General features: G+C 35.4%; 1 protein-coding gene across 1 annotated transcript; it reads right to left on the bottom strand.

Annotated features, from left to right (window-relative positions):
- Nucleotides 1–15,448: 15,448 nt before the first annotated feature.
- On the bottom strand, nt 15,449–20,349 carry LOC121431886 (elongation of very long chain fatty acids protein 5-like). Its single transcript, XM_041629665.1, has 3 exons — nt 20,188–20,349; nt 17,761–17,885; nt 15,449–15,910 (listed from the first exon to the last, which is right to left on the bottom strand). The coding sequence occupies exons 1-3, from the start codon at nt 20,329–20,331 to the stop codon at nt 15,472–15,474; spliced, it is 708 nt and encodes a 235-aa protein (XP_041485599.1). The 5' UTR covers nt 20,332–20,349; the 3' UTR covers nt 15,449–15,471.
- Nucleotides 20,350–25,248: the final 4,899 nt, after the last annotated feature.

A 25,248-nucleotide genomic window follows, 5' to 3' on the forward strand; every position in this document is an offset into this window, starting at 1 on the left:
GTCTGTACAAAAAATTGGAAATATCTTTAAACAGAAATTAAGACTGTGGATAGGCTACAAAACAGTACGAGGTGGTAGCCGATAAAGTGATCACTAGAACGATATCATGTACAGTCACTATATTGAGTGTGTATTGACATATTATGTAGAATGATGCAGTGGAGATGTAACTGGTGGAGGAAATATTAAAAACCGATTGATAGTGTTATATTATCATATTTTACCCCATCCTTCATTATGTTCAAAAGTGGGTTGTGTGGCATAGTCCAATAGACTGTTGGTCTGGATAAGGTCACCAGGCATTTCCCTGTTAGGATTGTAGTCTGCCTTTAACAGGTGCATTATAGCAAATTGTAACACCATCTTGAGCAGATCAAGTCGCAATCAGACAATCTGGTGGTATGATATTTGACAGGTCTTATTTTGCAGACATGGTTGTCTGCAGGTTCATAGTTGTCTAACTGCTTAGTAAACTACAATGGCCTTGCCACAGTGACCGATATGTATCAGGGTTCATCTCTGCAACCGTAGTCAAATAGAAGCTTTAGCAATATTGAATTCCAGAGAGTGCAATAGTACAAAATATATCATGAGGTCAAGTTTTCTTATTTCTTTGGTAATTATAATATTACTATTATTATTTCTATGGTATATTCCATATATGACAAAATGATATGTTTTGATTATTGCACAAGCTTAGGCAGTCAATACTTGTTATATGATATCACAAAGGTGTAGTGACAGTGCAATAGTAAAAGCTATTGCATTATTGCAGTGCAATAGTAAAAACTATTGCACAGCTCTTATACTTTGTCCATGCCTGATGTTCTTTTGTTCAACTAATGTCAGAGTATGATCAACTCGTTCCCTAATTGAACCTGGTGCTCCCTATGAAAAGCATATGGGAATTACAATATCAGTGGTTAGTGGGTTAAATTCTGCTTTGTTTGGCAATTGTTTTTGCAATAGTATTAAGGGTATTTAAGTAAAGACTCAGTGTGTGTGGATATGAGATTATATTTCCTGTCGGGTTAGGGAATATAGGGAATTTTTACCACATTTTAAGAAAGTGAAACGGGAAATCCAAGCTATGATGTATTTAGATAAGCTGGGAATAATTTTGCTTTACAAATTTGAATAGAAAGCTCTCAACTAAGTAAAGTAGAGTCATATGTAAAAATATGCTATACAAAAAATTTTATGCATAGCAGTCTTTCAAAAATGTGGAGCATATTCATTGTGATGCGATACCAGGAAAATCATTCCCTGATAAAATGTAATTTCAATGTGGTCAGAAAACCCTAAATAATGATGCATGAAACTCTAGTATGATTTATATTCAAATCTATAAATTGAATTATTGGAATGTGGCAAAATCCTAATCATGTTAAAAATTGTGTAATTTCATGCATTCACATTTAAAGTAATGTTTGGAAGAATTTAAGTCAGATAAGATGAATTCATATCTTATATTTATAACTCCACTCTGTATGTGATGAAAGAAGAGCACATTTGATTGGTTTAAAGTACAGCTTTCAACATTACAATTTCTAACCCTTTGATGTTAACCATGCCCAAAAATCCTTATTTATTTTATTTCCAATATTTCTATCACCTAATCCAAGCTTCCAAATTTATTGTTTGCTTGTTTTGCACACAGGAGATATCTTGATTTACGTATCATTTTTGAAAACATTGGAATGTGACCAAACATGCTTTCTAGATGGACCAATACATTGAAGATTCTTTAGGTTCCATTATTATTTCGCTGACCCACTAAATTTCCACCTATCAACCAAAGTTTCTTCCTTGCATACACAATGCACTGCAGATTGTACGCAGCTGACTCAAATGTTATTGTAATCTTGTTCCACCATGAGTGACTAAATTCACATTGGTATTATCTTGCATTTTTGCATTATATGCCATGAAATTGTGTGTGCATAACTAGGCCTATAGCAAAAGAATGCTTAAGTAGGCAATCTTATAAGTTAGTCTTAAGTCATGCTGATTAGGGTTCATAGTACTTTGCGACAAGCCCTGCAATTTAAGTCTGTTATCCATGTAGCTTCTATTTTTTGCTTTTGTCAAGGGTCAGCTAAATTCAGACACTGACAGAACTCCTAGGACATTGGCTGTACCTTTGGTATCAAACCTACTTCAACTTTTCAAAGTGATCTCCAAGTCAGTTAAGAATCCCATACTGAGGATGCGTGATCACTTCCAGAAACTCTAATGGAATTTGACGGAACAAGATGTCTTGTTGACATTGTACCTCATTGTCATTTGATAATTAGTCAAATGTTTGATTTGGTAATCAAATATCTGTGTTCTCATTGGTATTGAGTGATAACAGTGTATTTTTGTTTATTTTTACCAATGATATTATACATGATATAGGACAATGCCCTGTTAATTTCCATTGTGACAGGTATGTTAACTGGTGGTGTGTTTCAAACCGGTACTATATTCAACTACTAGTACATATTTTCATAGTGAAAATAATGCATTATGTCACATTCCATTCCAGTGGCAAATATGTAGTTTCTTTGAGGGAAACTATCAGTCCCTTTGAGCCATTCCCAACTTACTGGAATTCCCCGGTAATATTTATGAAGAGCAATTTCTGTTCACGAGGCAATATGCTTTACGCTGCCACCATTGAAAGAATTCATTATTTGTACTGGAGCATTCAAAATGTCCATGTTAACAGGTCCTCAAAGTTTTCAGATATCTGCCTTTATTGTGAAGAAGTTTTTGTGTCCTCACCATAGCAGTTGGCTGTTGTGTTTGCATTGCTTTTGTCGTCACAGTGTGTTTGCCCAAGGACCGGCTCTTGTTAAACTCTTAGAGAGAGAGGTGGTATTAAGAAACTGAAGCCTGTCATGTGGAGTGGAAAAATATGAGATGAAATATAAAAAATACTCTGAATTCCTTTAAGTTTTCAATATGGGTCCCATCTCATTCAAGAGCCTCAATGTTGTCACCTCATGTTTAACCAGTTATCTCAATATTTATTTGAAAGAAATTATCCATGCTTGCCTTTTTTCAAGGCTGTGTTCCATTTTTTCTGTAACTGCTTAATCGTATCAAACAGTAGTTTTATTAAACTTCACTTATTTTAGATGTTTCATGTGGATGTGAATAATTACCAAATCAGTCGTTCAGAACAGGGTCAAATGACAAAATAAACATATGTTTATGTTGAGTATATTACATGTAGTTCCTTTTAGAATATCTGCATATTTAAGGTTAAAAGAGATGTAAAACTGGTCCATTGAGTTCTTATTTCTGTTTACTGCAGAGCATTTTGAAATACAATCTAATCTATTCACCTGGGAATCTATGCGATTGTAGATAAATTGTGTCATTATATTTTGAATATTTGAGAGTCATTGCAAATCACTTCAAGAGCATGCAGCTTTGAACTTTATAAATTGTCCATGTTAAATTTATCCTAAAATGTTTTTGATACTTTCTGAAAATAAATTTATATCAGGCATTTTTTAATAACTTTTTTTTCAATTATTGAATATTATAGGATATTTATCATAAATGCAAAGTTATTTATTTGTTTTAATTTTGAAATGATCTGAAAAGATTTGTTTTGCTCGTGGAATAGTGAATTTGAATGCATAGTTCAAGTTTTCATTGAAAAGAAGTATTTACACTTCCAGAAACTAGACAGCATTTGGAATGAATTGAAGTGAGGAAGTGAATATTTTAGATATAATGTTTGATTTATCTTTCATTTATTTTGAGCAGGAGGTCACAAATCTAGAATTCATTTTTGTGTCGTACGCAATTCATTTATTGCTGTTATGCAACATTGCATACATGTTGAATGAGAATATATTTACTCCATCAGGAATAGAATTTAAGTTCATCTTAGAGATTATAATAAATGATCTGTGTCTGAGATTGTAAGGCTAAGTATGTTACTCATTTTTGCCAAAGACTTTAAACCTTAAATGGAGAAGTCCATCCTGATTGAGAATTGTTTACATGAAGGGAGAAAATAGAGAAACGAGTCATTGGAAATTGAACTAATTCTGTTAGCTAAAAAATAATGAAGATTTGAAGTTATTAACTATTTAATGCTTATTTTAACTTCCATTTTTCACGACATGAATTAGACTTATCTTCAACTTTGTTGTAAAACTAACAAATTAGGCTTATCTCCAACTTTGTTGTAAAACTACAAAATAATGTTTGGTAAAACTACTTTATATCAACTGAAAATTAGTATGAACAGACCATACGACTTGTACTACTAGTTATGCAGTGTGTTGAACACACCAAATGAATATTTCTACATCAGAATTATATATTTTAGTATGTAATTGGTATTACTATTACAGCTCAAATTTTCATTGTTCCTTTCTTTTCATCTTCATTGATTGATTAGTCTATTTTGTGTTGAATTTTCTCCCATATTTATTTTAAACGGAGGGAATAAACAAACAAAAACAAATTATCAGGATGGACTCTTCCTTTATTAATCTTAACAATACTATTTGCAGTCTGACTCTCTGTTATTACCAAGTATTACTAACTCACTGATACAACATATTTTTCATTATCATGGTATAAAATGCCTATTTAAGATTAAAGTGGTTAATGACGATAAGGCTAAAATTAATGCTTTGCCCGACGATCGCTGTAAAAACAATTTATTTTATGTGTACAAAATGAATATCATGACTTTAAAGTACGTGTTGTGGGCAGAAGATACTGGTATAGACGAAACTGCCCCTACCCAGAGCGAATGTTGTTAGCTTTGCCAATTGCTGTTTTCTGAATCTGTCTCATTGATCACCCTTCCTGAGAAAAGTTGGAGTAGTGAAGAGATGTCATAACCAAATTTAATCATCAAGTAGCGTGATTCAGTATTTTATTTAAAAAAATGCAGCTTCATCTTTTTTAATTATTTGTTTTGTACCATACCTTTTATGTTCGTATATATGGAACATTGGTGTATAATGAAAATTCATCCAGATGTTTGGTTTTATAAATCTGCCAAAAATGAAAGGTTTCATTATTTTTTTTACCACAATTCATTTTGAATTCATTTTGAATTAGATGATATCTTGCTTTGTACTTTCTATTCAACATTCACTTTCAATAGAATTGATAGTAGGGCCTCCATCAGTTTTTGAAGGAGATGTTGCCAACAATTTCTGTGTTTAATCTTGTCCCCTACATGCTATTGATTTGTGAACCGGCAATATTTTTTATGTTCTCAAATCATTTTTTTTTTCAGTTGAAGAAATGTAAACCCACATATTGACGCGGTACTGGTGGTATAAATAATGAAAATAAATTATTTGTATTCTAAATACATTGAAAATAATACGGAATGAAAAAGTTTGTTTTTCTCATCGTTTAGACTTAATTTTAATCGTTGTACATGGTGAATCTAAAGGAAGGTGGGGATGAGAGGTGACGAAAAAATAGGGGAATCAGGAGCAGCTGTTGGAGAAAGAGTTGAAGAAGTGATAAAGATGTTTTAGAAAGAGGGAGAAGAAAGAGCATTTATAGCCCATAGCCAGTTTTAGTATAGATTTTGTTGACGCAGCACGCTCCTGCTTCTGTGTTTATATATAGAGGGCATAGGGTTAGAGTTAGGATTGCAATAGTGTTTGGTTCAGAATATTGTAAAACTTAGGATTAGGGTTTGGCATAACGTGAAGATTTTCCTTCGGAGCAATTCTCGCCAGAGTTAATATCTTGGAACCATTTCAGGATCCTGAAGGTTTGCAAGATAGTGTGGTACAAGACACGCTCTAGAGGCGAATGGGTTTTTATGCTTTTGGTTAAGGAAAAAAGGCCGTTGGATGGTGAATAGTGTGATAGAGATGAAAAAAAGTGAAACGCGAGAGAGAGAGATGAGATTGAGAAGTATTGTTCGTGCTAACAATTGTAAATGAGATGAGAATGGATGACTTATAGCAGAGGAATTAATAGATTAGTTTGAGATGAGTTGAGAAGTCCTAGCCATCTGGTCCTAGTAGCGATGAGTAGATGACTATAGTTGAGAGTTTAGACGAGTTGAGAAGTGATTTATTTTCTCAATTATTCCATACGTGTATGTAAAGCGTGTCTCCTTTGAAACAAGAGAAGTTTCGGCAATGATTACCCAGGGGCCGCGGGGGGGGGGGCTTCAGCCCTCACTTTTTTTCCAAAACCGTGTACAAAAAAGTAAAATTGACCATAGGGTTGTGATTTTTTGCATGGTCAGCCCCCCCCCTTATGTCTTTGAAAACCAATCCGTGGCCCCTGTTACATTATACAATAAATCAGTCGTCAATCATATTTTAATACATTATTGCATTAAAGAAACTAATAGACTCAATTTCACATAACAAAATACAAAAGAATATAAAGTGGGAAGATGACAGCTCGCTCTGTGCATATGAAGACATGCATGGACTAATTGGTTCATCGATAAAATGAAAAACTCTCAAATGTTATGACTTTGTTATTCCTCATTCAATTCTCCTTAAAAGAAAAAAAAATCAGTGCTTTGTCTTTAATTAACTCTATACTTCTAAAATCATATCATTATGAAAAGAATCGTTCGCGGATGCAGAGCAGCCGAGCTTGTAAAAAAATCGATGTGCCCCGTAAAGCTTCTAAAACTAGTACCGATGCATTCATTTCAAATAATGGGGGGGGGGGCACATCCTTGCGAGACAGTTGCCCACCCCTGTATACGCCATTTACTATAGTCATGATAGTATAGGCCTCCCTTTCGATGCCATTGCATCCACTGATAGGCTGATATGAGAGGGATCAATAGGACTACAAAAAGCCAAAAGGTTGCTTTTTACTATCTGTCTTGGATCTCCTTTATTCCCCTTTTTCTAGTTCAGTCGGCTGAAGATAATCATGTAAACTTAATCGGTAAAGACGAACCCCTTTGTCACGATAGACGAAATCACATACCACGACAAGATCACCAAGATAATGGGTATAATACTGTAAGAACCGGTGATGTGGTGGTTCTTGACTCTCGCCAATGCAAATTCGTCCAATTGCCAACCCATCTATCATTTGGTCTACTATCGGTTTGTCCACTATCTTAGACAAACTGGTTATGAGACGAAATGGTCATAGACGAAATGGTAATTAGACGAAGTGATGATTGGACCAAATGGTTGTTAGACGAAATGTTGACCGATAGACTGATTGGCATTCGACTGAAGGTAGACCACGTGGTGAGTGGACGAGTTGGCAAGTAACCTAAAATTCTTCATCATATTCATTGCTCCCCTTCACAAATCTTGACCAAGTTAGGATCCGGGGGGGGGGCACTTCCATTCACGAGTGGATACCATGTGCGACCATGGGGTCTCTAAAAGCACCCTAAACACGTAATTTCCACGTTCTGAAAATGCACCCCTTAACAAGTAATGGCGTGTGAAACCCTACTTTTAACAAGTATTGGACACAAAACGATACTCTTGGCAAATATTCCCTGAAATGAGCCCCTAAACAAGTACGGGAATGTTTTATTGTTAGGGGTCCTTCGGTCGTCGGTTTTACCTTATTTGGTTTAGTACAACACAACCTTCTATACCTCGCGCAAATCGGATTCTAAACACGAAGTGTTGGGACAAAAAGGACATCCTTTATAAAACATTTTAATTTTATTTTATCATCCCCGCAAATTCGACCCTAAACACGTAATTTTCCTAGCGAAATAGATACCCTTTTCTCATAATTTTTGTGTTTTTGACACCCTTATCACGTTACGTACGTAACGTGCCCTGTCATGAAAAAGACATCCTTTTTACGTGTTTTTTGGTCGCGCATGGTATCCACTCGTCAATGTAAGTGGCCCCCCCCCCCGGGATTAGGATTGAAACAATTTTCCACACCCATGAACCCCAATAAGAATATAAAATCCCAAACCAATCGTTCAGGTAAGGTCTCCCCCATTGGTGTACACTGCAAAAACTTCGGTGTTGATTTAACACCAGCCCGGAATCTATATATGTCCACACCAGAGAAGTATTGAAACAACACCAGTTTGGAATCAAACCGATGCTGTTTTAATACTAATTGGTGTTGTATAATCACCTATCTGGTGTAAGACCAAAACGAAACTGGCGTTGTTTAACACTTCTATGGTGTGGACATATATAGATTCCGGGCTGGTGTTAAATTAACACCGGAGTTTTTGCAGTGTATGGGTGTATTCAATAGAGGGCATTTAGGAGTTTTGTCTCTCCCCCACACCAAGACCCCATTACCCCCTTTTTATTCTAGAATATTCGGAGAGATTGTACAGTATTATGTTGTAAAATTATCTATAAAAATAACCCAGAGCGATGAGAAATTTTACTAGGAAATGAACGCAACTTTTACCCCTTTTTTGTTAAACTATTCAGCCGATCAGAGTGAATTTCTGTTCTGTTCTTTTTAATAGATATGTTTAACGACAGGTTAAAATTAAGGTTTCATTGTGGATTTATGTAAACTTTTCAAATCAGAAGTAATTTGTGTGATCATTAAGTGGCATGAAACATGTACGATGCATTTATCATCGAGGGGCTGTCTTATCGTTGTTGTTCAATCTTTTTTTTACATTATAGTTTCAACAGCTCTATTTTGTATGTTTTCATTATTAAAACATATTTCATGTTATGATGTGAGTATAAATTTTAGACAAACAAAATGTGTATTCTCACTTGTTGTTGCAGTAAACTGCTTCAACTACGCAATATATGTGTTGAGTTCTTGAGATAACATGAAAATGTGTAGCAACGTAATATTTTGAATGCATGTCTACCTGGGTTGGGCGGGTATTTCTCTATTTTTGTTTGAAACATCTTGATTTGAATGGAGAAGAACCCGGTTGAGATCAGAGTTCGCTCTACATTATTTTAACTTTGAAAAAAATACACATGAAGAACAAAAATACTTGATTATCGGCAACATATATATAAAGAGAAGTGATTAAGAAAATTCTTGGCCATGATAAACTGACAGAATTTTTAAGAACGATTAAAATTGATATTTGTTAATGGATAATCAGAAAATTATATGGATGGCGAGTTAATCATACACTCTGTCCTGTTAAACGTTTAATATTTGGCCAAGTCACTGCAAGATATGAGTCTATTTGGTCCTTAGTGGTCGTATAGATAAACATCATAGTTATGAGATATTAGTACAGTGGGGCGAATAGAGCGAATAAAAAATAATCATCTCTTGACGGTAAAACTTTTATTTTGTCATAAAATTACATGCACGCTTTCAGTCTATCAGATATTCTCGCTTGTCGAATTGGGCTGTTTTCCAATGATATCATTATTCATAAATATATCGAATGATCATAATACTACAACGCACATAAAAGTTTTAATAATCGTAATATAATTTGACAAATAAAATAATATATATACCCACTCCAATTTCAATTTTGTAATCATAAATGTGCTGTAAGAGAGTAAATTTAAGGAGGAGCAAACACATTTTTTTGTGGTCAAGTTTTACTTTGTCATCAAATACACTCATCCAAAATCAATCTGTAGTATATGGTCACCTCATTCGCCGATGCTCTCTGAGATGTATGTTAGAAGAGAGCAAGCCCAGCGAGCGACGAAAAAATATTTTATGTTTTTTTTTGCCCCGAAACGCCGTTTTAGCGCTAGCAAAGAGAGAGAGAGAGAGGGGGATGGTACACTCTTTTGGTGGTGCAGATGGTATTTCGTCATCGAAATAAGTACCATATCATTATGGTCTCCCATCCGCCAAATTCGTTTGCCAACTGAATCCTTAAAATAATGTTATATGGCGATCATAGGATCAAATTTAGATATGAAAGAAGGAAGTCTATATACTCTCTCGTCAAGTTAGTATCTGCTAAAGGGGAACATGTGAGAAAAAAAAACATCAAAGGTGGTCAAATAACAAACAGAGATGGTTCTTATAGTTTTTATTTTGCGACGTCACATGCGAGCAATGACCCTCGTAAATATATAGATAAGTTAAAAAAAAACTTTCATAGGAACCGTTGGACAGTGGCGTACCCAGGATTTTCCACAGAGAATGGGGGCAAAAATTTGACAAGCAAAAAAAAAGAAAAAAAAGGTCTTTAATCACAAATAAAGGATTTCGTACCAGAAAAAAAAATTACAAGCAAAAAAAGGGGTTCAAGCTCGTCAGGGGGGGGGGGCAGGGATACGTCCTTTGCATGGGTTGTGGCTCGTCAGGGGGGGGGGCAGACCCCTGCCCCCCGCGTAGGTACGCTCGTGCCGTTAGACATCGTTTTGTGGCAAAGGATAGATCATGAAACACACATAATTTAAGCTGAGAGTTTTTAAGCTCGAGCTTGACAAAAAGTTATAGATTATCCTCGACATACCATGGCATAGAAAAAAAACTTCATGTCAAATGACAACCCGTATACCCATTCACCTAAAGTGCATGGATATTGTTAATTTTGGCTTTTGGCTGATTTCAATATTCAATTTTATTTCGGTATTTGAATTCTTTCATACGTTTCTTAAACGATTGAGGTCCGTTCTGGCAAAAGAATCTGCCATTATTGCTCTAGCTTGCCCCCAGACTTTGGACCTTCCATGCAGCCCAAAGTCATACAAATAATATAATTCCATTTCCATTTTCCTTGTATACACATACCTCCAGAGCTAATTCATTCTCACAGGTAATTATGTTTGTTCGTTTGTTCGAGTGATGACGTCTATTTTAGCTGAATATTTGATGAATCAAGAGAGAAATAAGTTTGTTGTCATACCTAACATTCTTGATATATAATGAAACTCTGGATAAGCAGGAAACTTGAAGATGCTGTTTTGGACATCATTCAATAACTCGTGACCTTTTCAAATTTCAAACTTGGCATTTCAAACTCAAACTAATTTTCTCATGTAATAAGAGTAATGGTCATGGACGATTTGTCTTGACTATAAGAAAAGATCAATAATCATTAATTTGAATAACATGTATTAGATGTGTCGTGTGGGGTGAGTGTGATTTGTGTGTTATTGTTTGTTTGTTTGTTTGCTTGAAATTTATTTCTGCGTTCAACATGTTAACATAATACAACATAATCAATTATTACATAGATTTTACAATTACATGTATATACATTTTAGACACACGTATCATTTACGATCTCTTTCTGAATATAAAAAAAAGTATATGAAGAATATTATTTAACTCAATTTCAGAACGCAGGAGACCGTCGTCATGGTGTGCGTGTGGATGTTCATAATACCATTGTAAGACTATTCTGATATGTTTGTTAAAGGGGGGGGGGTGGGGTATAACAAATTGAAGATTCTTATATGCCTGTAACGCAATGTAAAATGTAGTACAGTGTACATGTATTTGAGGAAACTTTTACCCACAAAGCCTTAAAGGTCTTTCTTTAAGTTTGCATATTTCCTTTCATATTTTTATGTATTTTTATATTGGCATATTATGTGATAATCATGTATGTTGTACTTTGTAAATGTCTTTTTATCGAAATGAAATAAATGGATTCAATCAATCAAGATTAGCATATAGGTTATCCCATTTACCCCAGTGATGATTAGTGACTTGTTAAGAGAGAGAGAGGGAGAGAGAGAGAGAGAAGAAGAAGAAAGAGAGGGAGGGGAGATAATTGGAGGGAGAGAGGGAGAGGGTGTTCATCAGCCCCCAACACCGCATATATATTTTTTTAACATTTCCATTCTCCATTGTGAATAATATAACCAAAAGACAGGATTCTTCGAGGTATTGTTCAATCACATACGTTTTATTTCATTTTTAATGGCAACGTAATTCATAATTCTCAAGCCTAATCGCTCACGATGGCGGTCTCCTGCATTCATTTATAATCTTGTTTTGAAAACATATATAACTCATCTTTTTTTGTTAATATTTATTTACAATATTTATACTGTGCGACTATTATTATTTTGTTACAATCATGTATTACCTTTGTAAATATTGTATATATGTATTTTGTAATTCTGATATTGATGTGAATGCAGAAATAAATAAATCAAATCAAATCAAAATAATCACATCACCCACTGGGATTCCCAGCTAAATCCTGGTGGGGCCTGGTTGCTGCTCCGTTGCTGCTCCGTTCGCCGACCAGATTTAAACAAAAAATGAATTATTTATGCAGGTACCAAGCTGTTCATTATAATAATTAATACACGAATATTCTATGCCCTTTACTCTATAAAATATGTATATAAATAAACTGTGGAGACTAGAATATTATTACTCTCTTGATATACCTGTTTCCGGGTAAAAGGGAGTTTTCCATCTATACAGAGTTAGATACCCCGATGGAGTTTTCGCTTGTCGCTTTGCGACACACGACGGATTGAAGAACACACACTGTAAAAACTGTGGTGTTAAAACTGACACCAATTGGTGTTAATAGAAGACCACACCCTGAGGTGTTAACCCTAGAGATTGAACATAACACCAAAGAGTGTAAATGTAACAACCGAAGGTGTTGTAGTAACACCTAGGTGTAAAACTAACACCACCGATTTAACACCGGTGTAAAATAACTGGTGTGGTCCTCAATGTAAAACACCACAGTTTTTGCTGTGCAGTAAATGTATTGAAAATGCCTGTCTAATGACAATGAACAGCTGGGAGGTCTTTGTCGAAAATTTGCGAGCCGGAACAGCAGTTCCGACATAAGTTGAGGAACTGACAAAAAATGCAAAAGTCGTTTGTTCGGAGTCCAAGGCGAAACTGCCGTTTTGATTCACCAGTTTACTACAAAGACTTCTTGGATGTTCTTTGTCATGACTGGCATTTGGTAGTTCCTTTCTGCGCATGATCAAAAGATTCTACGCATGATCAGAAGAAGGTAATTTGTACTAAAGTGACATGGTGGTTTAAAATCTAATGAGATAAGCACCAACATTGATGTCCTGATTATTTATATATTCTTTTGAATTGTCGTTTTCATTTACATCCACGAACGACTGGTATTTCTGGTATTTCACAGTTGTGTCAAGTACATTGTGCAACATGCTAAGATAATATGCATTCAAAGTAGGAATGCAACAAATACCTTCATTAAGTGTTCATTTGTGTGCTATTCTAGTCACCTGGTCTATTCAATTTCTTCATCCTGCTATGTAAGGCAAGCTTGCGTAATATCGTGCTTTGAAATCTGCCTATCATGATGAAAGAAATGAAAGGTCATTTGACCAAAATTGCCCATGAAGTAACTACGAACTGGTCCATACAATATCTATGTTCTTGAATCTTTCTTGCGTCGTGTTGTTTACTATTATAATTTGCCTTTTCGTTATCTTTACGTATATGTACTTTACGTATATTTCTATATTCCTTGTATCTATTTTTGAGGGGTCCACATTATACAAGCTTTGCTTTTCAGTGGACCCCTCCATTCTTCTTATGATATATAATTGCATTGATTTAATTATATTGAATGATATTGATTTCACTTGACATGTATGTTAATTTATATTTAAATTACTTTCAAATGTGTATTTTTTTTCCAATATTGAATTTTGTTCATGCTATTGTTTATTTAAATTGAATCAATCTATCTTGTACTTATTTGTATCATTTTGAAGAATGAAAATGAATTTGAATTGAATTGAAGCGGAAAAACCCTAATGTAAAGATTGATCAGAACAGAGTGTATGATTAACTGGGTCATCTTATAAGCGTTTGGTTATCCATTAACAAGTCTCAATCTTATCTTCGTTTGGATATTGCGTCATTTCATTGTGGCCACGCAGTTTCTCAATGACTTCCCTGTATGTATTGCTGATAATACAAACACGTGTTTTTTGTACTACATGTGTAATTCTTCCTTAGTTAAAGATTATTGCATGGCGAACTTTGGCGACGTATGATCTTAAAGGGGCACTACACCTTGAGTATAAATCACCCCCCCCCAAAAAAAAAACCCTTTGCAGTAAGTCAAGCCCACCACCCAAAGAACAAGCTGAAACGAAATAAAAATGACAAGTTTGAAAACTACTAAACATTTTTGTTCATCGAATTCAAGGTTGTCTTTAATAGTACCAATATTATATTGAACTATAATTCTGACACAAGTACATAATGTACTCGGTGACATATTAAAATCTTTTACAAACTGTAGGCAATTTTTTAGGTTGATTCTGGTATGCTTTGGTTTATGTTGTTGTTATAATAAGTCATTCAGATTCCTTTTTACTGTATTTGTGTATTTCTATATTGTAAAGTGCATATAGAGAACTATACTGGTTATTATGCGTTAAATAAATACCCTCTATTATTATAATTTTTATGTTAATTTGTGAACATAATTATAAACATAATCAATTATTGCGCATATTTGAAGTACTTTTACATCACGAAAACACACGAAATGGAGTTAAAAAGATGTGACACCGCTTATAAAAAAAATTCCCAATTTTACCATCAGCCTCTTATAACGAATGGATCACACACGTTCGTAAACGCACATCACTTCTTATTTTGAAAAATCAATCGCTTATAAACTAAAAACTTCTGGTTGAAAAAATACAAAAACAAGAATTTGGTATACTAGTAATATTGATCCTTAAAAGTAATCATCTAGAAATATAGTAAAAGTTGCATTGATTTCCAAATTAGTCATAGATTGAGTTATCTTTTTGATATATTAAATATTCCATAATTAAAACCATACCCTCTCAATATATGAATATATATTAAGTATTTGGAATAATTTTGCATTAGAATATGAAATAAATAAGTTGAATGGTCTTTTCATCTCATTGGGCCTTCTCCAATGGAATTTGTTTATAAGTGATCAACTCAATTAAGTGAATAAAGCTAAATGAATCCATATCAAGGTTCAACGGCATTAGTAATACTGCAGTGATGTATGGAGGGCAGGGACTCGCCCCGGTTAAAAATTATAGTTAAAAAAATATAAAATTGTTTTAAGAAATAGCTGAGTGTCCGATCAATCAAGAATCCCTTACCTTAAAGCAGCTAACTGTGTCATTAGAGTTGTGGAAATATGATACTATTATCATTAGTAGTTGTTTTTGTTGTTATAGTATAGGAGTAGTAGTGGTAGTAGTAGTAGTAGAAGTAGTAGTAGAAGTAGTAGTAGTAGTATAGTAGTAGTAGTAGTAGTAGTATCGTAGTAGTATCGTATAGTAGTAGTAGTCGAAGAAGTAGCAGCAGTAGTAGTCCTACAAAATTTGAGTGCATTTGTTGGTTTAAAGAATAACGGGTCTTGCCGTTCTGCAAAAAGTTACCGTTGGATGGCAAAGTTACCACAATGCGGCCCCGGTGTGTCAACTGGAGTTCATTTTGCTGGACAGGCGGTTGATGGGGCGTATCGATAGAAAAAAAGCTAAGAAAAGTTGCACCCAGAAAAAAAAGCTCACATGCAGTGTTGCATTCAAGGGGGGGGGGGAACTTGAACTTTATTTTGTCGAAGTGATAATTAGAATTATATCTTTATTCTCCTTTACGTTTTCTCACATAGGCATGGTAATAAAAAGATGAGAATAAATACAACATGGTAGCACCGTACATCAAGCAATAAACGCAGAACCCATGAAAGAGGTAGCCAATGACAGCATGCACCAGATCGACGACGAACTGCGTGATTTGGATCTCAGTTAGGTGTCGCTTCCAACTCGGGGCGCCACTGCCGAGAGGCCTCTGTGCCGTGTAGCCGTAGTAGAAGTAGAGACAGACGTGAACGAATGCGTTGATGGAGAGACCGAAAGCGACACCGGGTGTCGGGAAGTGATGGTAGCCGTAGTCGGAGAGGAGGACCATGCTGGCGTGGTGGTAGACGTGGAGGAAAGAGATCTGACGGCTCCTGTGGCGTAAGATCATGAACAAAGTGTCCAGAAGCTCTAGATGCTTGCTGCACCAGTACAGGAAGAAACTGCATGGTTGTTACACGGAGGAAAAGGAAAATACTGGGGATCAACAAATGCTCGAAAAACGAATTTATTAAACAAATGAACGAATGTATTGGTGACTATGTTCGACAAAAATTATTTGTAACGATCGGCCAATTCGACCGTCGTTGCTATCCAATGCCTTTGGTTAATACCCGGGGGGCCACTTCCATTCACGAGTGGATACCATGCGCGACCATGGGGTCTCGAAAAGCACCCTAAACACGTAATTTCCATATTCTGAAAATGCACCCCTTAACAAGTATTGGCGTGTGAAACCCTACCCTTAACAAGTATTGGAAACAAAACGATACTCTTGGCAAATATTCCCTGAAATGAACCCCTGAACAAGTACAGGAATGTTTTATTGTTACGTGTCCTTCGGTCGTCGGCTTTACCTTATTTGGTTTAGTGCGACCCCACCTTCTACACCTCGCGCAAATAGGACTCTAAACACGTAGTGTTGGGGCAAAAAGGACATCCTTTATAAAACATTCTAATTTTGTTTTATCATCCCCGCAAATTCGACCCTAAACACGTAATTTTCCGAGCGAAATAGATACCCTTTTTTCATTATTTTTGTGTTTTTGACACCCTTATCACGTTACGTACGTAACGTGCCCTATCGTGAAAAGGACATCCTTTTTACGTGTTTTTTTGGTCGCGCGTGGTATCCACTCGTCAATGTAAGTGGCCCCCCGGGGGTTAATACGTATTCATAATTCAAAACTCTTGCGTGGTCTGGGTCTGACCCTATATGGTTACTTCCTTTATGTTTTTTTTTAGTGTAAAGAGCTAATCGGATAAAGTCGTAAGAAGATCAAGAATCGAAGCAAAGCAACGAACAAGGCCCTGGGAACAATTAAACGGGGTTGCTGAAGTACTACAAGCAAGCAAAAAAAAAAGAAGAAAAAGGGAGAGGGTTACTACAAATGAAGTTTATTTCTGTCCAGATAAGTTTGACAAACAGACAAAAAGGTTTTCTCTACAAAATACAGGTCACTTTGCTTATAATCATTTTTCCATGTTTAAACACCTATTAGAATTTATGGGGGTTCTACTTATGGAAAAATAATGCACGCAGCACCTCCAGCACCCCGATTTCCAGGGCCATGGCCACGAGTTTGAAAATTCGACATCCATTTCGGAGACTTTTTTTCTGCAACGTTCAGAATCTATTGATAATGTCCGTCAAATCACAATGGACAGATCAGGGGCCCGTTGCAGAAAGAGTTGCAATCAATTGCAACTCTAAAAAATCATGCGTAACTTGATTTTCAACCAATCAACAGCGCGCATTTGGGACTTGCGATTGATTTGTTGACTTGCGTTTAAACGCAACTCTTTCTGCAACGGGCCCCAGAGGTCACTGTCGAAAGATGGTGGAAGGGGACGGCATATCGTCTAAAACCGCAGCAGAAATTGCAAATATGTCGTTTGTTCATCAGAGTCCAGGGCGACACTAGCTGCAACTATTTTCGACAAAGGCTGCTTTGTTATGAAGGGGTTATGACAATAGATTCTCTGCGTTATAGAAAGTGTCTGCGAAGTGTTTGCTAGAATTCCCTAATGAGTCGATGCGCTTCGGCATAACACTCACGCCCATTGATTAACATGACCAAGGAAAATTCAGTGTTAACGCAAATCATAAGCGCGGCTTCTGCTTGTTTGAAAATAATGGTTTACATTGATTTTGAATTTCGTAGTTGGGTTTAAACACATATGATTTCTTTTTTTTTTTGGGGGGGGGTAGCAGATCTATGAAAGTTGCAAGTCTTGGAATCCCATCGCTGTATTCAACATTGTAAAAGCAGAAAAAAGAAGATATACTAACCTGTTTTTAAGCAAGTCGTTGCTCTCTTTCTGAAAGATGGACCCTGCTGCAATCATTCCCGCCACAGCACCAAACATAGTACATGCACTGATGAAACTACAGGTAAAGTTATACACCACCATGGTCTGAAAAAAAACAAGAAAATTATTCATGACATACAGTTTCCATTCGATTCAAGGAAGCTTTCAAAATGAGGACAATAAATTTTCATTTCATTTCATTTCATTTATTGGTTTCTGCAACACTTTTCATGAACATATTAACAAAGAAAATACAATAATAATATACATATAACTGACAAGCAAAACATACAAAAAAAATAATAATAATGCATTTTCTATTAAAACATCGATTATTAGAAGGTTGCAGGGGTTGCCACTATAAGCTGAGCTTGACTGCGTGGCAACCCCAGAAAACGATGATAATTATTCTTACTACATTATCTTAACGTAAGGGTGCAGGTGCATAATGACGGGGGAGGAGGGGGGGGGGGCGCTTGGTCCTCATAATGTATGCTTTATTTGTATTCTTATAGTTGTTGTTTTCCTGTTTTTTAAAACATGTGTTTCATAAGATATATAGAAATAGCCTATTAACTTTGTGAATATTTATTCAATAGTAGTGATTTAATACCTTTTTTGAAAGGAGAAATGAATCTTAACTGTTTCAGCGAACTTGGCAATGTATTCCATATGTCAGGCCCATGATGTCTAAGTGTTTTATGTGCTAATAATGTTCTAGGATTTTCTAGGTGAATGTTCTGACAAGTCCGTGTTGGATATGAATGTAAGTTGTTATTATACGAAAAGAAATCGGTAAATACAGAAGGAAGCAGTTTGTAATGATATTTATACATGAAAATAGCTATTTGTATGGTATTTATATCATATATCTTATACGTTTTTAGACGATAAAAGAGGATCAGTGTGTGAAAGATATGTTGATTTTGTGCAGATTCTAACAGCTTTCTTTTGTAATAAAAGTAAATGTTCAAGGTTGGTTTTACTACAGTTTCCCCAAATAAGGTTACAATAATTAATATATGGTAGTATCAATGCATTGTATATCATTAAAAGGGAGTGCTCTGGCAAAAAATACTTCAATTTGTATAATATTCCAATTCCTTTAGCCATTGATGAGGATATTTTGCTTACGTGTTGGTTCCATGATAAATGTTTGTCTATTGTTATGCCCAGAAATTTCACAGATTCTTTTTTATCTATTGGCTCATTGTCAATTAGAATGTCTTTGGGAAAATCGTCATTCCTATGATTGGCTTGAAAATGAACAAAATGAGTTTTACTTATGTTTAAGGATAACTTGTTACATTTAAACCACGACGAAACATTTTTTAGTTCTAAATTCATTGTATTGATCAATTCATCTAAATTTCTGTGAGACAATAAAATGTTGGAGTCGTCAGCATATAAAATAAACGAAAGAATTTGGGAAGAATTTACTATATCATTAATATATATCAAAAACAGAAGTGGCCCCAAAATCGAACCTTGTGGCACTCCACAATTAAGAAAGGACAACGGAGATTTAATATCATTAATTGAGACGAATTGTTGTCGATTTGAAAGATAACTTTTAATCCATGACCAGGCAACTCCACGTATTCCGTAATTATATAATTTATGTAATAAAATCTTATGATCAATGGTGTCGAAGGCTTTACTTAGATCCATAAATAAAGCGATTATATGACTTCTTTTTGAAAGGGAGTCAACAACATTATCAAGTAATTTAGTAATTGCAAAATCGGTTGACAATTTTTTTCTAAATCCGAATTGGGTTGGAATAAGAATTTTATTTAATGACAAAAAAGAATCCAATCGTTTGTACACAATTTTTTTCCAATATTTTTGATAAACATGGCAAAAGTGATATAGGACGATAATTAGTAACTTTAGTCGGGTCATCTTTTTTGTAAACTGGGACTACTTTTGCTACTTTTAATAAATAAATAAATGGAAATAAAGAATAAATTTGACATTTAGATTGTTGAAAGTCAACCTACAGTTTTATTTCCTGAACAATGAAACACCTAAACGGTTGCATGCTGAGACCGATGGTTTTATTCAAAAGCCAAAAAGGTATTCATCAATTCAAGCACTTATGATTGACGTTGTTACTGTCCTCAGCGAATTGTTTTTAAATCTATCCCGCAATCTTTTCTACGTACAAACCTATGTAATCACGTCAATCATGACATATATTAATGGCGTCACAATAATCATAATTCAGGCCGGTTGATAACCACTATTTTCGAAACCTGTTAATCTTAGTTTTTACCAAGTAAACTATGTAGCTGGGGAGCAGAGACTTGCTGATATTTGTAGCTAATAGGATATTACTTCGTCACTTTGACTTTGAGTTTCAGAGCTAGGAGTCTTAAAGAAAATTGATAAAGTTAAAATCTACCTGTCGGAGAGAATATGGTTTGGTTATTCTTTGGTAGAATGGCGACAAAGCGACGAGGATGAGGTATATGACCATAACAGGGAATGACTGTAGACCAAGCAAGGTCTCTCCAACTTGGTAGAACCATTCAGTGAGCTCCGCCATCTTATTTCAGCTTTCTAGTGGAAGGTCTCACAGGCCTAATTCATTCCCCATAGACTCATGTGTTAAATTGGCACTTTAAAAAATTCATAAAAAATAAGGATGAAATTCGGGGGTCGAATGTTTACTACCAGTGGATAGGATTTATATCTGGCAATCCATATCTGACCAGAAAAGGGTCCCTCGACCGGCTCATTTTAAAAATAAATTGGCGTGTTTGAAGACACCGTCGGGGGAGCAGATTCATCAACTCAAACAGCAAAATAGCCCTAATCCTTCCGCCAGTCATAATATAGTCCAAAATTGGTGATATTTCTTCCCAATTAGGGAAAAGGAAGTTCAGTAATTACCAAAAATAGAATCAGTGTTAGATGGACAATCATATGCATACACTTTGTCAATCAGCCATATCAAAATAAAAAAATAGCAATGGGTTGGCTCGAATGAATATCTATGGCCTACCACTAGTAATTAGGCCCGTGAGACCTGTAGTGGAAGATGGAAGATGGTGGACTCGATATGCAGTGGTTCGAATTCAACTTTCAAACCAGGGCTGGATAATTCGTTTGGAAAGTCATATAGGAGTATAATAACAATTTGCAGCCTTCCACATAATCATGTCTCTTTGACGCAACGAGAACAATACTGATTATTGTATGGACGTAGCATTGGTCATAATGGGGGGGGGGGGTACAGTGGTGTATCAGAACGTTATAATCCAAAGATTAGACAGGAATAATCGTCTTTCTGGGGATTTATTTCACTACTTCTGACATTTTACCATGCATATCATCTCCATACACTGGTGATTGTATGTAGTGTAGCAACGGTTCAGCGGAACGACCAATTGTACAGAAACTGAAGCTTTCATTTGGTCTATATCCAAAGATGACTTTAGGCGTGTTTGGGACCACTGTGCAGATCTCTGAATTGTAGCTTCTGCATCCCATGCGTATAGGCCTATAGCTGTTAAAAGTCAAGTCTACCCCCAAAATTAAGATGATTCGAATCAATAGAGAAAAATCAAACAAGCAAAACGCTGAAAATTTCATCAAAATCGGATGATGAGTAGGAAAGTTAAGACAGTTGAAAGTTTCGCTTATTTTTCACAAAATGGTTATATACACAACTCAGTGATATGGAAATGGCAGATTTTAGGATGTCACTCATTCACTCTTTCTTTATTTTTTTGTTGATTGTTTGATTATAAAATATTTCAACTTGTACAGATTTGACGATAAGGACCATCTTGATTGAACCACAAAATTGTAACAAGTGATGGAGCGCCTCTGGCAGTCTCACCTAGTTGCATTACTAGTACGTTATTCAATAACAGTGCGTATCAAAAAAAAGTTTACACTTAGAAAAAATCCTGTAAAATTATACATTTGTAATATCCTGAAGATTTTTCCACATTTTAACATTGGTATAGATCCATTTAAGCAAATGACGATATAACTGTCGAAAAATATTTCCGCTTGAGTGAGCACCACCATTTACTTTTGAAAAGTTAGGGGGAAATGATTTGCGCAGAACTCTGAAATAGTTATGCGAATAAAAGTAGACCTTAATCATGAAGAACACGTGGAATTTAGCCAGTAAACTTGATTTGAAGATATCTTTTACCGTTTTTAACTTGTTTCCTTGGCCAAAACACTTCGAAGAGTGCATTGCACCCCACCCCACTCCCCCACACACCGAGACCATCATGACGCTATTTGCATTACACTGAGCTGTGATTTACATGAAATGGCTAATTAGGCTTGATTTTCATTTTGTTAATCATTGACCAGCTTGGGAAAAGTGTGGAGAAACAAGTATTAAATGAAATATGAAATGTAGACCCACTTTAAATGATAAAAACTTAGTGAAAGACTGCTGCAGATGTCTGATATAAACTTTTGTTCAGATTCAGTTATGTCCTCAGATCCAGCTGGCACAAAAAAGGGTATAGGTTGTTCTTACTAAGTGTTGAAATTTCAATTTTGGTTTCAAAATTGTTACAAAATGCTTGAATGTATCCGTTTTATTTCAATTGACTAAAAATGCAAGGGAAACGTATAAGAAATGTTTCGCAGGGTAAGTTTGATTTCGCCCTTTGTCCTTGACACAGCGTGAAAATGAGCATCTGCTCAAACTGATTTCTGCGAGCTTTACAAAAATGGACAGTGCTCATTCAAGTGTAACACTCTGTCAAAACTTTTACTACCATTGGATAGATGAGACCCAAACCCAAGATTATATGTGAAAAAATTACCCACATGTTGTATATTTGTATAATTCCCAGGGCTTTTTCAAAGTGTAAACTTTTTTTGATACGCACTGTATAGCAGCAGTGCTGACTTTGATTATTCACAAAAACACCATTTATATAATGATACAAAACTACATTCATGGACCCTTAATGAAATTTTACCTTGATCATGTGACCTAAGACTTTTCAGTGATACTTGATTGCCCCTATGTCCACAATTCATAAACTATATCCACAAACTTTGAAAGTTATATGACAGCAATTTAATAATTACCTTCAACATGGCCAAAGTTCATTGACCTCAATGACCTTTGACCTTGGTCATGTGACCCGAAACTCGCACACGATATTTACTGATACTTGATTACTCTTATGTCCAGGTTTCATGACTCAGAGCCATAAAAAGCAGTATTTGATTACCCTTATGGCCAAGTTTCATGAACTTTGTCCATATACTTTCTAAGTTATGATGACATTTCAAAAACTTAACCTTTAAGATTTCGATATTGATCCCCAACACGGTCTAAATTTATTGACCCTAAATGACATTTAATGTCCACATTTCATGAACTAGGTCCATATACTTTCTAAGTTATGCTGTCATTTAAAAACTTAACCTTCGGTTAAGATTTGGTGTTGACGCCGCCGCCATCGTCAGAAAAGCGGCGCCTACAGTCTCACTCTGCAATGCAGATGAGACAAAAACAATGGTAGTTCCACATGTTCAGCAAGGAATAAAAATTGTTTTTATTACCAATTAGCACTCTCGTTTACCCCCTTACACTTTTTAAAATTCTGGTTGGGTAGGTTATAGCTTTCTGTATTTTTGTACCTGATTTTTTAAGAATTATGCCGAATGTAAAATTACATGCAATTAACAGTTTCTTTTTATAGCATATAGTCGTGTTTTTTTTTATTGATTTTCTTTGTTTCGTTTTGTTTCACTTGCTATTTTGTTCATTTTGTAAAAAGATGTTATTTTATCACTCTTTGTTAGGCCAGTCGTATAAAAAGTGTTTATATTCTTTGATTGTAACACTTTACGTTGGATATGGAATCATTACAATAAACCTGAATCTTGAAATTTAAATGGGGCACTGCACAGAAAATGGTTCTTTTTTCGGAAATCACTGATTAGCAAACAAAATTGGATGTCATTCAGAAGGGGATGGGGGCACTTTTCAGAAAATTTCAGGTACACTGGAGCCTACATGGGGGGAGGGGGCTGGGGTGACTGGCAAGAGTACCCTCATTGGTTCGACATGGCCCCTACTCTCTTGTCCTCGTTTGAGGCTATGGACCTTAGACGACTTTGACAGGATATTCGGTCAAAGTACCTTACTTAATCGTGATATTTGTATTATTTGAACTGGGTTGACATAACGTCAAGATAACGGGGATAATTCTTATCAAATATTTCAATGCAAAGTCTAGCTATTGCGTGGCAGAATGCACTATAATCTGAAAAGTTATACCGTAATTAGGAGTATATAGACATTTTTTTCTTCCAAGGTATATTAGGAAGGTCATTGGATCATTTTTAGTATTATTATCTATACGATCATCAAACTGTTGTCACAGTAATGAGCAAGAATGACACTAGCCTATGGGAGGGGGGCATGTAGGCTACGGCATTTCTCTTGCACATTCAGAGATGGTTCTAGGGCAAGCAAAAGAAAAAGATGACCATGATGAGTGACGTCATTTATTTCTTAATTTAATAAAAAAAAGGGGTAAAATATGGCTCTGTTTGATATACAGTACAGTACTTCTTCCTTTTTTATGTTTCTTTTCTCTTTTTTCTCTTTTTTGTTTTGTTTTTCAATACTCGAAAATCAGTAGGGGCTGACTTCGTCTGCCCTTTCACCCCGCCTTTCACGTCTCTTCCTTATATATGCAAAGTGGAGCGTTGTGGCCCAGTGGATTAGTCTCCGGACTTTGAAACAGGGGGTTGTGGGTTCGAATCCCAGCCATGGTGTAATTTCCTTCAGCAAGAAAGTTATCCACATTGTGCTGCACTCAACCCAGGTGAGGTGAATGGGTACCTGGCAGGAATTTATTCCTTGAAATGCGTGTGCGCTGTAATCATAGTAATTACGGCAGCCAAGCTACAGCTGGGGTAATAATATCCAAGTCCTTTGGAAGCGCATAGAGACATTATTAATAATTGTGATATGCGCTATACAAGAACTGTTTATTATTATTATTATTAAAGTACACTGCAAAAATTAACACCGGCCTAGTTTGTATATCGGAAAACACCCAGAGAGGCGTTGAAACAATACCGGTTTGGCACTTTAGCATTTGAGCAACATGATTTGAATGAAAAGGGAAAAATCCAACAAGCATCACACTGAAAATGTCATTAAAATCGGATGTATGATAAGAAAGTTATGACATTTTAAAGTTTTGCTTGATTTCACAAAACAGTTCTATTTACATCCTGGTCGGTATACAAAAGAGTACACCGATGACGTCATCCACTCACTATTTCTTTTGAATTTTATCATATGAAATATTCGATTTTTCTCCTTATTGTCGAGTGAAACAGCAATTAATTCCTCCCTGAACATGTGCAATCAGCATTTTTACTACTATGGTTCAGTCAAGTTGGTCCTTATTGTCAAATCTGTAAAAAATAGAATATTATATAATTCAAACAATAA

The sequence above is a fragment of the Lytechinus variegatus genome, chromosome 18 (assembly GCF_018143015.1).
Source record: "Lytechinus variegatus isolate NC3 chromosome 18, Lvar_3.0, whole genome shotgun sequence".
Taxonomy (NCBI): Eukaryota; Metazoa; Echinodermata; class Echinoidea; order Temnopleuroida; family Toxopneustidae; genus Lytechinus; species Lytechinus variegatus.